General features: G+C 43.5%; 2 protein-coding genes across 2 annotated transcripts in view; both read left to right on the forward strand.

Annotated features, from left to right (window-relative positions):
- The first annotated feature begins 383 nt into the window (after nt 1–383).
- On the forward strand, nt 384–4002 carry LOC133500277 (protein NDRG1-like). The gene is made up of 12 exons (XM_061818774.1): nt 384–641; nt 854–959; nt 1274–1394; nt 1468–1530; nt 1621–1681; nt 1943–2029; nt 2145–2201; nt 2292–2458; nt 2625–2724; nt 2837–2872; nt 2965–3016; nt 3122–4002. Exons 1-12 carry the CDS (start codon nt 591–593, stop codon nt 3310–3312), a joined length of 1092 nt encoding a protein of 363 aa, XP_061674758.1. The 5' UTR covers nt 384–590; the 3' UTR covers nt 3313–4002.
- Nucleotides 4003–6896: 2894 nt separating this feature from the next.
- Nucleotides 6897–15368, forward strand: part of LOC133500276 (focal adhesion kinase 1-like) — a 62534-nt gene continuing 54062 nt past the window's right edge. The window contains exons 1-2 of the mRNA XM_061818773.1: nt 6897–7203; nt 12825–12851. The gene's annotated coding sequence lies outside the window, so the exon portion shown is untranslated. The remainder of the gene's footprint in view (nt 7204–12824; nt 12852–15368) is intronic.

Below are 15368 nucleotides of genomic sequence, written 5' to 3' on the forward strand. Positions count from 1 at the left end.
CATAACCCAGAGAAGCAAATGTTAGAATAATAACATGCTGTCTGATCTTAGATTTACAATTTTATCAAGTATAGTTTTGGTAAGTAAAAAGATATACATATATATAATGAATGTCACTGTCAATGTCACTTTCATAAAAGAAGTAAAACCGTATGCGTATTGATGCAGTCATGCATGAATTGTAGCATTTCTGTTTTGCTTTCTGGACCATAAAATACATCATAACACTGAACAGAAACATCATGTGCTGTATACAATCATTATGCGCTTGATTAATTCTTGGTAGGGAATCCCGTCCTGGCCTGTTGGTGGGGCTGAAACAGCCTCAGGTGAGATTAAACCTGGGGCCAGTTGGCCAAATGTGAGCCAGGTTGGACTTGAGGCTTTAGCGGCAGATCAGCGCCGGGGGCGTACATAAAGCCGCTCAAGCGGACGCCCTGTCGCACTTCCTGCACTGGTTGCGGCGTACTTGGGACTCCCCGAGGGTATTCCACTGCAGAACAAAATCCGCATTTACAGGACACCTCGCTGTTGAACGCAAGTTCTCCCCCCGTGTCTGTAATTTTTGGGCCTTTGGTGCACCAGTTGTCATGGTTCTGGAAGAGAATGAATGCGACTCTGTCTTCGAGCCTCAGATCACTGTGAGTATTTTTAAATATTGCACAGTTGTTTTGATGAGAAGACCTTTTTTTTTTTTTTTTTTTTTTGGGAATGTGCTGCAACATAATGTTCATTGTTCTCCCACTATTTTACTCAACTTTTTAATTTTGTTCAGCGACAGAACGACCCCGTGACCGGTCTTCATCCGGACGCGTCTAAAAGTGTGAATTCTTTTGTTTTTCTCTTATTCGAGGAGGAACACGTCGACACTCAGTACGGGAAGGTCCACTGCGTCATGACGGGAACCCCCAGGGCAAATCGTCCCGTCATTCTGACCTATCACGACGTCGGACTCAACCGTATGTATTTCTTTATATCCACTATGAATCAATAATAGTATCAAGTAACTATTATTCCAATTACATACTACATAAAATCACGATATAGTTCATTGAAGAAATATCAATCCTCCTGCTAAATGCAAATGTATGGTAGTATCATTTTTGAATGTCACAACAAGCTACAATAATTGTTATTATCTTTAATTATCAATTGTCTTGTGGAAAGTAATTCACACACTTTGAATTGTAATAAATTACCTTTAATTTCAATAATATTACAACGGTTGATGTGTGCATGTTTTCTTTCTTTCTTTCTTTCTTTCTTTCTCCAGACAAGTCGTGTTTTGAGGCTCTGTTTGCACACGAGGACATGCAAGAAATCCTCAGACATTTCCCCGTTTGCCACGTTGAAGCCCCGGGACAACACGAAGCGGCCAAAACATTCCCTACATCGTGAGCGGTCTTTACGTTTATTCTTAACAGCGTAACAATATCAGTATTACATTACTGACTTGTGACATTGTAGGTACTCCTACCCAACGATGGACCAACTGTCCGAAGCGCTGCCTGCTGTGCTCAAACACTTCGGGTGAGGCGGACCTGATAATCCTCAGGTTTTACCACGATAATCTCAAACTAATGCCGCAGATCCGGGCTTGACGCTGAATGTGATTCTCAGGTTGCGCAGTGTGATCGGACTGGGAGTTGGAGCAGGCGCCTGCATCTTGGCCAACTTTGCTGTTAGTACACAATTCTTCCCTGAATCCCTTTTGTGAGCGTGACAATATTCTTGCTCAAAGTGAAAATATAGAATATAGACAATGTAGGTCTGTACTTGAATTAAATAGCCTTAGCGAATTCTACCAAACCTAAGAAACGAGACCTTTCAATGCCATATGGCAGCTGTTGTTGTCTTATCATGGATGCACTGTATTGCCTAGACCTGACATGACTACGGACGCCGCTATCTGCATTTATACCTTGTGTACGTATGTTTTTAGCTGAATCACCCTGATCTGGTGGATGGATTGGTCCTGATCAACATCAACCCAAACGCCGAGGGATTAATTGATACCGTCGCAAACAAGGTCGGCAGTTGAGTGTGTCTGGTCTGCGCGTGAGCGATTGGTCACACCATAGCGTGAACCGATTGACTGTCAGACTTCTGCTATATAAGCGCATGTTTGTCCCTCTGCACTCCAGATTACCGAGTGGACTCACACGCTCCCTGACACGATTATCACACACTTATTCGGAAAGGTTAGCGGCAGTGGCAACAAAGGCACGAGTTGATGATCTGATTCCGCGCGGTCTAACGCTCCCGGTCTTCCTTCCGCGCTGACGTTTTAGGAAGAGATCCAATCCAACCACGACCTCATAGCTACGTACCGCCACCACATCACCGCGACCATGAACCAGCACAACGTGGTCCAGTTCTTCCGCGCTTACAACAGCCGTGGCGCCCTTGAGGTGGAGAGGCCTGTTCCTGGAGGAAACGTCAACGTCAGGACACTCAAGTAAGAAGCACCTTCCGGCTTTTACCGAACAGCTGTGGCCAAAAGTCCAGTTTTTTTATTTCTTTTATGTTACCAATCCCATTTACTCTGCTGTCAGTCATATTACTAGACTTGACATATACGTGTCGTTGCGTGAAGCACCTCTCCGCCCGTGTGTTAAACCCAGATGCTCCACGTTGCTGCTTGTTGGAGACAACTCCCCGTTTGTGGAGGCTGTGGTTGACTGCAACTCTAAACTGAACCCCACAAAGACCACATTGCTCAAGGTAAGCAGTCACATCGGTATTCTAATATTCGCACTATTATCGCTCGGGTAACTTATCAAACTGAAAGAGATGAATGCAAACGTGACCCAATGAAGCTACTTTGCCTCTCTAGATGGCGGACTGTGGCGGACTTCCGCAAGTGGCTCAGGTGGGCCAGTTTGTTGAATGATCACTGCAGTAAATCTCCACATTAAACAGCAAATAAATCGTAAATTTGGTATATCCTTCATCTCTTAACAGCCAGCCAAAGTGATTGAAGCCTTCAAATATTTCATCCAAGGCCTGGGATACTGTAAGTGATAAGAAACACACCTGGGAGAGTTCACATTTAATTACACTTCAATGAATATTCCTGAATAATCCACGCTCACAATGCCACAAATATCGTCATCCGCAGTATCCAGCGCCAGCATGACCAGGCTGCGGTCACGCACCACCTCGAGCTCCAGCGTCTCATCCCTGGAGAACTCTCGGAGTCGGGCACACGAGAAGCGCGGACGCTCCCACACCGACGTCTCCATGGAGAGCCTCTCCAACGGCAACATGGACCGCATCGTTTCCAAATCCACGCATGAAGTGGCGTGCTGAAGCCCGCCGCCTGTGCTCACCCGCCTAGCTTGCGCTCGCACCTGGTTATTGCCTATCTCCGCAACTGCACATAAACGTCACAGTCGTAAAAAAACAAGTGACTGCTGTATGCTTTTATTGAGCCTCATTTTCATGTTCGCCATAGTCAACTTCTTGTCTCAAAATGTAGCTGAAAATTTGGGTTTCCAACTGAGGATATTTATTGTCCTTTTCTTACCTCGGAGAACTGATAGCACAAAATATATTGATATTCATGTCATTGTATTTTAGATTTATTTTTTCATCTCTTCTTAATCATCCATCCATCCATCCAATATACAAGCCGCTTATCCTCACAAGGGACGCAGGAGAGATGGGAGCCTATCCCATTTGGCTTTGGGCAAAACTGAACTGGTCGCCAGGGCAGATATCGGGAAATGTTCCCACGCTCTCCAAACCAAAATCAAGTTTGTGTATCACTACACCATCAGTGACTCTCTTTTCTTAATTTTTTTTTTTTTTTTTTTTAGATGTAATTACTGATGAAGAGTTCAAATCGGTACCTAAGGCTAGGTGTTTATCGACACTTCAATTTACACCGCTATACACAAATGTGTGAAGATACACTTTTAACAACTTCTTTTAAACAGAAGTTACTCATAGAAATGTGTGTATAAATCAAATGAAGTAGGATAATCCTATATTCGTGTTACAGAAGTACGGGATAATTCATCATACAACAGATTAAAAAAAAATCTATAAGTATGTCATAAAAATGTTCATGTATTCTTTTATATAAAAAAATACAATGAAGATTTTTCATTGGTTGGTGGGGGGGGGCTTGTAGTAACTAGTTGAAACGAAACATTGTAAAATATTAAAAGATGCATACAATATTGTGTTGTAGCAAATAAAATGATACACCCAAACAGGAGTGGTAGCGTTTCTTTCTTTTGATCGGTAGATGGCGCTCTGCGCGTTGCATTTGATCCATCGCATTCGTGGAAAGCGTCAACACGACTGCCATCCATCTGGCATTGCATTAGATATGTTTTTAATACGGATTATGGTATTAGCCGAAGCCTCGTCTTTTCCCAGATGGTCTGCATTAAATAAAAATGTGTAAAATTATTCTGATTTTTTTTAATACTTCTTTGTTTCCATCCTTGCAAAGTCCATGACACAAAAACACATTTTAATTCATTTTAATTTTTTGCAACTTGCAACACTTCCATGATGCAACAGTGAGGTTATTGCATTCCTATTTTTCTATGCAGACACGCCCAGTTCATCGCACACATCATGCAATCGATGTCACCCCCCCCCCCCCCACCCCGAAGATGGTTTGTGTGTCTGTGTATGCAGGTGCCCCCCACCCCCCCGCATGAATGAATGTACTGTATGTGCGGGGGGGAATCATAAGAAGCAGTATGAATGCACTGCGTGTTTAGGTGTGTGGGTTGATGAAAATGGATGATCCAAATGGCAACACGAGCTGTCAGCGTTGAAAATCGCACATATTTGTGTTTGGAAGATTCAAAGGCGGGGAGGGGGGGGGGGGGGAGGGGGGGGTGTCTGGATTAGCGACTCTTTGCACTGTGACACTGTGATGAATAATTTATGAAAGGAATCTCTTCGGGATTTATTTAAACATGAGACATATGCCCTGGCATGCTTAAGGGCCAATAGATGGGCCATCTTTAACTATAGATTATGTGACTGCTTTTGGTAGTTTGAGAATAGATTTAAACAATTGAATCAGAGAAAGAGATCGTTGGTGTTTTATGTACTGTACTCCTAAAATTATACTTTTCCCCATATGAAGTCTTCTAAATAATCGCGGCCCCGCCAGTGGGGAGTTTGCATGTTCTCCCCGTGCCTGTGTGGCTTTTCTCCGGGCACCAGCCTTCCCGCGTTCAAAGTGTAAACCGCCTCCTGGGATAGGCTCCGGCACTCCCTGCGACCCTTGTGAGGATAAGCGGCTAAGAAAATGGATGGATGGATATATACACACCCATCCACACATACAGTATAAATCTATTGTGGTCTTGGTCAACAGATGAGGCAATGTGATGGAAAATGTACACCCCCCAGATGAAAGTACACTTTATTTAGTGCGCGTCTACTTTAAAATGGTCAGCGTAAGGGTTTGTATGTTTTCTCGGATTTAAAAACGAATGGCGAATGAAATCTGCCGATTCTTTCCTCTTCTCCCACCATGGCTTTACCCAACAGAATTCAATTTCATTTTGTCGTGATACTGCTTATTACATGTGGATGGTGTAATGCATATATGATTGTGATTGCGTTTGATTCTAAATTGGAATTTGCTTGTTTGAACAACTCAGCACTATATTTGCACTTCTCTATTTTAACTGTAGAGGTTTGTTCTGTGCTTATTACTGCATATGTTGATTCCCGGATTGTTTTGTTTTTGTAACACATTGCATTCATGCAATAAAGCCATTCATTTCCTGGACTGCTTATCATGCTCAGGATCAGAGCAGAGGCTGGAGCCTGTCCCAGCTGACTTGGGCCAAGAGGCCTTGGACCATCCATCCATCCATCCATCCATTTTCTTGGCTGCTTATCCTCACGAAGGTCGCGGGGAGTGCTGGAGCCTATCGCAGCTGTCAACGGGCCTGAACTGGTTGCCACCCAATCGCAGGGCACATAGAGATAAACAGATGCACTCACAATCACAGCTAGGGCCAATTTAGAGTGTCCAATTAATGTTGCATGTTTTTGGGATGTGGGAGGAAACCGGAGTGCCCGGAGGAAACCCACGCAGGCACGGGGAGAACGTGCACACTCCGCACAGGCGGGGCCGCGATTGAACCCGAGACCTGAGAACTGTTTACCAGCTGAATCACCGTGCCACCGGCTTTGGACTAGTCGTCAGTCAGTCCACAGGCAACTCGAATCGGAATCGAATGGGAAGTTGTGCCACTGCAACGCGACCAATCACACTGTATTTTCCAAAGTAGGGTAGCATCTCTGCAACAGCTGGTTAGTTGCATTTTATTTTCTTCAAAATATGAGTTGACTGCCGACCCTTAAATGACGAATGGGTCGATGGATGGGTGAATGGGTGATTCTAAATGTGCGTGTGAACGGTTGTTTGTCTACATGTGGCCTGTGATTAACTGGTGACCACTCCCGGGTGTTACCCCGCCTCTCGCCCAAAGTCAACTGGGATCGGCTCATCAGCTCACCTGCATGCTGACTGCAAGATTCATAAAGAAAACAAATTGATGGCTGATCACATATCGTCTAATTTCATAAACGTTTCTAGTTTTGTAAGACCCACCAGGTCAGAGGTGGTCTGTTAGGAAAAGAATCTTCATCCTTTGATCCTTTGTGAGGATAAGCGGCTTGTATAATGGAAGAAAATCATCTGTTTTCTCTTCTTGACATTGGGATTGTGCTTGTGTGACGTTTCTCATCTTGTGTGAATGTACGTAAACAAACAAACAAAAAAAAAAAGAACAATAATGGATCCATGTTACATACGCGCGGCGATACCTCGGAAAGTCGTCGCGGGCCCCTGGCGGCGCTGTGGACGTCTCTGGGCCCCCAAATCCTCCCGACCGACTGCAGCCATGTTGGGAAGCCTCCGCGCTCCAGCTGTAGCGACGCAGCACGGCCCGGCACGCCACGGCGCGGTTGCTACGTCGCGTCAGTGACGCCGACAACCGGGCACGGCGCTGTTGTGGACTCGCGCAGACAAGGCGAGGGGGACCCGACAGCGGGCAGGCTCAGCCTCCACCAGTCGGACTTCAAACCACCGGGACTCATGTGTGAAAGCCGAGCCTGCTGACTGGGGGAGGAGGGAGAAAAAAGAAAAAAGAAAAAAGAAAAGTGGCCTTTGACTGGGAGTAGGTGCGGCCCGGCTCCGGGAACCCCGAGCGGGTGAGTATTGATCCGCTTTGGGAGCGGAATGGGTGGGAATAGTCTGCCGCTAGCCGAGCTAGCTTAGCATCGCAGGGCTAGCAGTCAGACAATGGGCTGGATGCTGCACGGGGCTCGTGTTATTGTACACACATATTTAAGGTTCATGGCGCACTCCGTCATCCGAACACTGTGCTCATTTTCCACACGGTGCAGCCATTTGTATTCCAAGCTGAGAGGTGTGAGTGGTGCAGTGGCCGAAACCACCCCTCTGGGCTTCTCCGGTAACTTGGGTGGAAAAGGTGAATACCGGCACTGATTTATGTCATCCACAATCAAAAAAAAAAAAAATCGGAAACGTGTTTTGTTTCCAAATAAGCTCTCCCCGGTGTGGTGCGTTGTTGCAAGCATGTATTTCTTTAGCAGACAAAAGATGTTTTATAACCATCTTCAAGTGTTTGACTCGTTGGCTGCTTGTGCAATCACAAGATTGGGCACTGCTCACAGCTCTCATATTAATAATTTGATTCACATGCCACAAATCACCAGGTTCAACTGATTCTTGTGTTGAAGTGGAGAGAAATAAACCTATGATGTCATTTATTACATTGTCCTTTGGGTGCCCCCGTGCTCACAAGACCCCCCAGGAAACACCCAATGTTGGATGATAATAATCAGGACTTTTGTTCATTAAGATCATATGTTTGTCTTTATGTACAAGTCAGGCTACTGTTGCCACTTCTGACTCACTGCTTTCGGACATGTCAGCATTTATTGTTTCTAGGTCATTCATCAGGAAATATCATCTGTTCTTTCATTCCAAAGGTCAAACGTTATTACTGGATAATGCTACAATTCACACCTTCACTGTTATGTCTGCAGTCTTTTAATTATAATCACCTTTTCCATCAAAAATTATGCTAATGTCATCTTAAATTTAAATTGTAATTTGCCTAACGGTGACTAGACATTTTTTTTCAAGCCCCCCCCCCAAAAAATGATGCCCCCGGTAAGGCTGAGCTCGTCTCCATGTGTCACTTCTCACATTTCTGCCACTAATCCGAAGAGGCGGGGGCGAAGGACGCAACACTGACAACGTTGGATCGATGGTCACACCTGTCCGGCTTCTGACACGGGGAAATCGAGACAAGGGAGAGGGGGGGCGAGCGGTTGAAATCGGAAGCCGGGGGCGGGAGTCGTGCACCGCGGGAAGGGAGAGAAATCGACTGCCGGGGGGCATGTGTTGTGACACTCAAAGGTGTGGGAATTGGAAGCAATCAGAGGCGGGTGTCCTCCCTCTGCGATATGACGACATACGACGCAACGAGGAAGTGAAGAGGGGAAGAGAAGGGGAATAGATCCAAGTTTAGAGCGGAGGTGGAGGGTTAGGGTTCGGGCCAAAAGGCTTCCAAGATGCACTTCTGGGATCTTCTAGGCTGCTCACATAAAGGTAAGTAGGTGGCAAGATGGCTCGGGAGGGTCCGTTTGGCGCTCGGGCGGAAGGCAGGTAGAGAACGTCTGACAGGCTGAAGGCTGGAAAGGAATTTGCGTCGCTCGTCACCGTGCAAGCAGTTGCATGTGGGAGCCTCGCACGCAGGCCGAGTGTGCAGCGCAAATAAGGACACGGGACGCGTCCGATACGGTGTCGGCCTGTTCTGTTTTGCTTCGATAAAACTGTCCGCTTGCTTTGACAAATTAGTGGATGGGAAGGAATGAAATTGTTGTGATTTCTAAGCCTCCTGCCAAGACATTTTTTCCACGTTGTTTACGGTTTGGTCTTGATTGGTTACCTCGAATGCTAATTCTCTTTTCCTGTGGTTGTGCAGTTTTTTAAAATCAAATGTAAGGATGGGATGTTTTGGAATTTTACTGTGGCTCTTACTCTGTAACTGAATGCTCCGAGAGAGGTTAACAGTCGAGTTCACATTTATTTGCCTTTCTTCTCGTACAGAACCAGACGAAAGGAAAAAGGGGCATTGCCGTGTCTATGTATGGCTTTACACAGCAACTTTTCTTCCCTCAAACATTTAATTAGATGCGTTGCGGTGTCAGCGTCTGCTGTGGCGTGTACAATACCCATTCCTTGTTGGCGTTGTTCACGCAAACATAGCGACTCTGGGAAGATGCGGAATATTCCCAGCCGTAATGTTCAACCGCGAAACGGGTTTTTGTAATCGCTCGTTTGTCGGCCATTTCCTCTGGACTCCCTTAAAACAAGGATGGACTTCAAAACGGTGTCGCTTTGGTTGCTTGCTTATACAACACGAGTGTTTTGGAGATTGAAAAGTACACAAACCTTTGAGAGCGGGTCTCAGAGTGGAACTTTTTTAAAATGTTGTCATGTTGTATATTCAAACTAAAAAAAAAAAAAAAAAAAAAGCACTCATCTTCAAAAAATAGAAATGGCAAAAGACATCACCCCAGTAGTGTTTGTGTCTTCTCCAGTAAAGTGTACATTTACTACATTCGTTGGATTACTTACCATAATCTTCATAAACATTTCATGTATACACAGCTGAAGCAAATTCAAAAGTTGGTTTGTCTGCCTGGAATGTCTCCTTACAAAGTGGGATTGCAAAACCACTTGCACCGGATCAATTTTTGTATGGAAGCACCACTCTTCTTTCTTCTCTTCCTTTTGGCTTGTCCTGATGAGGGGTCGCCACAGCGTGTCATCTTTTTCCATCTAAGCCCATCTCGTACGTCTTCCTCTCTAACACCCACTGTCCTCGTGTCTTCCCTCACCACATCCATCAACCTTTTCTTTGGTCTTCCTCTCGCTCTTTTGCCTGGCAGCTCCATCCTCAGCACCCTCCCACCAATATACTCAATCTCTCGCCTCTGGACACGTCCAAACCATTGAAGTCTGCTCTGTCTAACCTTGTCTCCAAAACATCCAACTTTGGCCGTCTCTCTAAGGAGCTCCAACCTGCTCACTCCGAGCGAGAACCTCAGCATCTTCATTTCTGCCACCTCCAGTTCTGCTTCCCGTTGTCTCTTCATTGCCACCGTCTCTAATCCGTCCTTCATGGCTGTCCTCACCACTGTTTTATAAACTTTGCCCTTCACCCTAGCTGAGATTCTTCTGTCACATAACGCACCAGACACCTTCTGCCAGCTGTTCCGACCTGCTTGGACTTGTTTCTTCACTTCCTTACCACACTCACCATTGCTCTTTACTGTTGACCCCAAGTATTTAAAGTCGTCCACCCTCGCTATCTCTTCTCCCAGGAGCTTCAGTCTTCCCCTACCGCCCCTCTCATTCACGCACTTATATTCTGTTTTACTTCAGTTCATCTTCATTCCTCTTCCTTCCAGTGCGTGCCTCCATCTTTCTAATTGTTCCTCCACCTAATCCTGCTTTCACTGCAGATCACAATATCATCTGCGAACATCATGGTCCAAGGGGAATTCGGTCCAACCTAATCTGTCAGCCTAACATTACTATTATTATTACTGTTATATTACTATTGCGTTACTATGGAAGCACCATTACAATGCAAATATCGGTATCATGACTGGTACTCAGTCATAATTTAATTACTTAGTAGGGTGAAGCTTTGGTCTAATAAAGGATAACCCGTGGAGACCGTATTGCGATATCTTGCGTTTTGGTCGGTCAAGATTGCTTTATCCATCCCTCCATTTTCTATACGGCTTGTCTTGTTCAGGGTGACGGAGAGCTGGAGCCTATGCCAGGTGACTTGGAGCAAAAAGCGGAGGACAGTACACCCTGGTGTGCTTGCTGGTCAGTCGCAGAGGACATATAGGGACAGAGAAACATTCACACCGTCACCGAGTGAGAACTGAAATTACCCAAGTCAGCCAAATGTACAGCTACACCATCAGTAGCGCAAGGTTATTGGACTGAAATGAATTCCTTGACCTACTGTACGTCACTCATCCAATAGCCCAGGATAATTTGAAAGGATTTATCAGATTCTTCCCATTAGTTAGCCAGTGTAGTACCTTTTTTTTTTTTGTTTTTCTTAATCATATTGGTTAGTACTGTAACTTTGAAGTTTCAGAATGCAGTGGAACGTCGACAGATAGCAAGTAGCGATGACTTTTGACCTATGTCAAACCTCTCGGACCAGATGACATTTCAATAATCTGTCTGACGGGAAATACATTTTTTTTCAAGGGTCTGTTAAAAAAAACACGTCGGTGCGGGACTATTTTGCGGTGTTTAGACAAAGATCCCGCGTTTTTTCGTTGTGGGGAGCATCATTTAAATGGTTCAAACACAACAAATTTGACCGAGCACTAGAAAAATGTAAACAAGGAGGAGAATGCCATGTTCAACAACACCACGCTGGAAAAAAAACAAACCAAAATAAAAGCCCAAGTGGCCAGAACAATGAGAAAGTTAGAGTAAGCATATCATTAACAGTATTTATTAATTTATTTGCAATAATTTATTTAATTACAGTAAGTTGCACCCGTTATTACTGTTATGATGATGTAACGTCGATTTAAACTTATCCCAGTGGCCAATCCTTGAGTTCCCCCGAGAGGTCATCGGTGGTTTAACTGTTGTTAACTATTGTAAACTATGCAGGAGAATACAAAGATACTAAAGTACAGAGTACCCAAGTATATTCAATAAATGAACAAGTCATGTAAACGGTCACATTGCTTCATCTTGCGATACATCGGTGATGTTGTCAAAAGTTGCTGATCGGCGATCGACCCCAATAATCCTGACCGTGACTGTAAAGCCTAAATAAAAACTGTTGTGCAATCCCCTCAGAGTGGCGTCAGTTCTTGGTTTGCGGCCAGAGGCGGTCATTCTCTCGACGCTGAGCTGGAGAGAGAGAGAGAGAGAGAAAGAAGGCGAAGAGCATCAAGCGTAGGAGGAGTGTAAAGCTTTTGTGTTTACACCATTGAAAAGATTTGAGGGAGCAGCAATGGCAGATGTTTCGACGCTTGCTCAGATGACCATTTTTCATTTTGGGTCATTGTTTGTGAATGTCATGTCTGGGGGAATACTAGGTATATGCAGATCAAGTAATTAGCTTTTTTTAAATATGACCATAACACCAGAAAACATTGAAGTACTGCATATGTGTTCGTCTCTATGGAAACTCTGTGGGGCTGTGCAGGCCCCATTCCCTCCCCCAAAAATAATAATTTAACATATTGTCTCGCTGTCAATAACCAGATCAGTATAATCTAATGTCATTCTTCAGCAAGCACTCTTGGTTATGTATTAGTCGAGCAGATTTGTCATTGTAATATTTGAGGAGCCTTTTGTTTTCCATTTTGTAACGTACAACATTTGACGCTGATCCGTCGGATTAAATGAATAGATTTTACAAACTGAAAATCAATCAATCACTGAGCTTTTGCAAGTGAATTTAAAAAAAAATATGATCACAGCATCATGTGAGTCTGTGAGACTGTCATTCGCTGTCTTGACTAGCAATGAAATCAGGAAAAAGGTGGATGAACGGTCTCGTAAAAGTCAAATCATTCGCACATACTGTATGTTGCTACTTCACGCTCATGAAGTATTTCAGTGTTGTTTATCACTTATATTTACGTGTATTTCTATATAAATCAATCATGTTCAGCCATCAGTTGTAGTGATTCAACAGATTCCAAGTAGTAATTTCTCTTTAATCCTTTTTGTGTTTCAGATATTTCTGGAATATCCCACTATGCTGGTGAGTGCACTTGTGCCGTACCTCTCTTATGTTAAGTACGCATCCTGAATAGATTATCTAATATTTCTGATGCTGGATGCTGTCAGCAAAGCTTTTTTCTTCACTTTTGTGCACTTGAAAAAAAGATAATTTCTCGTATTATTACTAGGGTATTATAATGAATAAACTCATACTTAAGATAAAGCAATATTAAAGTGATGGGGACATGGAATCACCTCAAAGTTCTTGCTTGGCATTCATATGAATTGTTGTCAAAGGAATTATATGATCTTCCTTGAAATTATGATTTTTTTTTTTCCACTCTTCTCATTTGGGGATTGCAATTTCTTTCTGTGAGAGCTTTTATTTGTGTGTGTGTTTATTTCCTGGCACGGATTTAGGTTTTGAACTAAAGCTAGAGACTTTATGGCTTTGTAGGCCTTCCTTGGCTGTTGCTAAGTAACCGTATTACAGTAGGATGTTGTATATTTGGAATTGGAAATCCGCTCCCCTCCAAAGGTACCGTAACACAGAGGACGGTTCCTCCGGTTTTACTGGAGACTGAAAACGTTTGGATTTAGTGACATATGAATGTGAGACTAGAGAGCAACAGTTCAGGATTTTATTATTATATTTATATAAAATGTAGAATATGAAAACTCTACAGTGCTGCCCTGCACCGCCGACCCTTCCTTTCTCCAAACCGTTGCCTTTCCATCACCTTCAAAGGTTTCATTTATCATTGTCTCGTCAGTCCATCCCATAATTCTTCATGCTCCTCTCTGTGCTTGTTGGCAAATTACAGCCTGGTCTTCCTATTCATCTTGCTAATGCATCTCCTCGTGTAGCCGCCGTACATTTGTTCATGAAATCTTTACCGATCAGTAAATTGTGAAACTTTCACATCCCTCCGGAGATTGTTGTCGATGTCAACGTTGTTGAAGGATATTTCGTCGTAGCCCTCATAACTGCTGCTGTTGTCTTTTGTCAATGTGTTCGGCGTACCCAAATCTAAATCCGAGCGTAGACTTTCAGTGTTGAGAAACACGCGTCAGTCTCGTTCCGCTACTTATGCTTACATGATAAGTGGGTGGATTAAAAAAAAAAAAAAAAAGCGGTATCTTCCAAGTGTATAGTACCGTAATTTCCGGCCGACAAAGCGCACCTGGTTACAAGCCTCACCGAGTACATTTGTAAAGGAAATACCATTTGGTAAAATACATACGGTGCAGCTGTGTAAAAGCCGCAAGTGCCCACATTGAAACTCACATTGAAACACGAGCTATTTACAAAGAAAAATGGTACACAGAAAGGGTTTAACGGTAGCGTTGCGCTAACACTAGTGCTAACGCTTGCGCCGTGCTAAAGCTACCACTAATGCTAACAAGGCCGGATAAATTAAAAACTTACCGGCAAATATCACTGAGACACGCCAGTAACACAGCAGAAACATGCTAGTACAGCGCTAACACTAGCGCAGCACTAACACGGCCAGTAAAAGTCACTTCCTCGGCACATATATTCCACCGGTCTCATTCTTACCTTTTCTGCTCGAGTGCCCCCATGCAGCCGTTAGAAAAAATGCACAAATTAGCCGCATCACTGCATAAACCGCAGGGTTGAAAGCGTGTGGGCAAAAAGTCGCGACTTGTAGGGTGGAAATTACGGTAAATCCAATTGCAAATAATTGAAAATGAAGTCTGAAATGTTGATCTCATCAATTCACCTTTTTATGTCAAACCAAGATGTTTTCGTCCTACAACAGAAATAAACCAAATGGCCTCACACTTTTGCAAAACCTTTGGAGGGAAGTGTATGTGATGCTGGAGGAGATTACAAACATAAATCACGTTTCCTAACTTTTACTTGGCAAACCTCAGCGGTAAATGTGTCCCGGAGCTGAAGTCGGGACTGTGGCCTGTAACTTGATGAGAAGATGCACTCGCACTGCTTTGGAACACAATGCGGTGACTTGTTTAACCTTGGGAATACTGCAGATTAGAAACAGCGCATTTTATCATCATACGACTGTTACCTGGACACAATTTCGCTGTGAAAATCTATCATGTAAAACTGTCCAAGATCCAGATGTTGGGGGTAAGCCCCGCGGGGCAAGAGGCAACTTGTTTGACTGCAAGAATAAAAAAATAACAAAAAAGTTTGGTTTTTTTTTTTTAAATGAAAAAATTGTCTCTTGGACATTTTTTTTTTTTTTTAAGAGTGTCCAAGGGATAATTTATTGATTTCAAGATTTCTACATGTACTTTAAAATTATTAAAAATGCCAAATTTTAATGTCACATTTAAAGAAAAAGTACTAACGTGCTTAAATATCAAACTCAATACTTTGCTTTTAAAATGCCCAAAACTAAATAAATCAAAAATGTGCCTTAATCAAAAGCCTTTGAATGTTATCTTTTGGAAGAAAAAAAAAAACGTAACAGTTGTCATAGCACATAATCACGCGGAACAATATTCTTACATGTGAAGTGCAAATATTTGTAGTAATTGCATTGCATCTGACAAGCAAAACTGCAAC

This window comes from Syngnathoides biaculeatus, chromosome 5 (genome assembly GCF_019802595.1).
Source record: "Syngnathoides biaculeatus isolate LvHL_M chromosome 5, ASM1980259v1, whole genome shotgun sequence".
Taxonomy (NCBI): domain Eukaryota; kingdom Metazoa; phylum Chordata; class Actinopteri; order Syngnathiformes; family Syngnathidae; genus Syngnathoides; species Syngnathoides biaculeatus.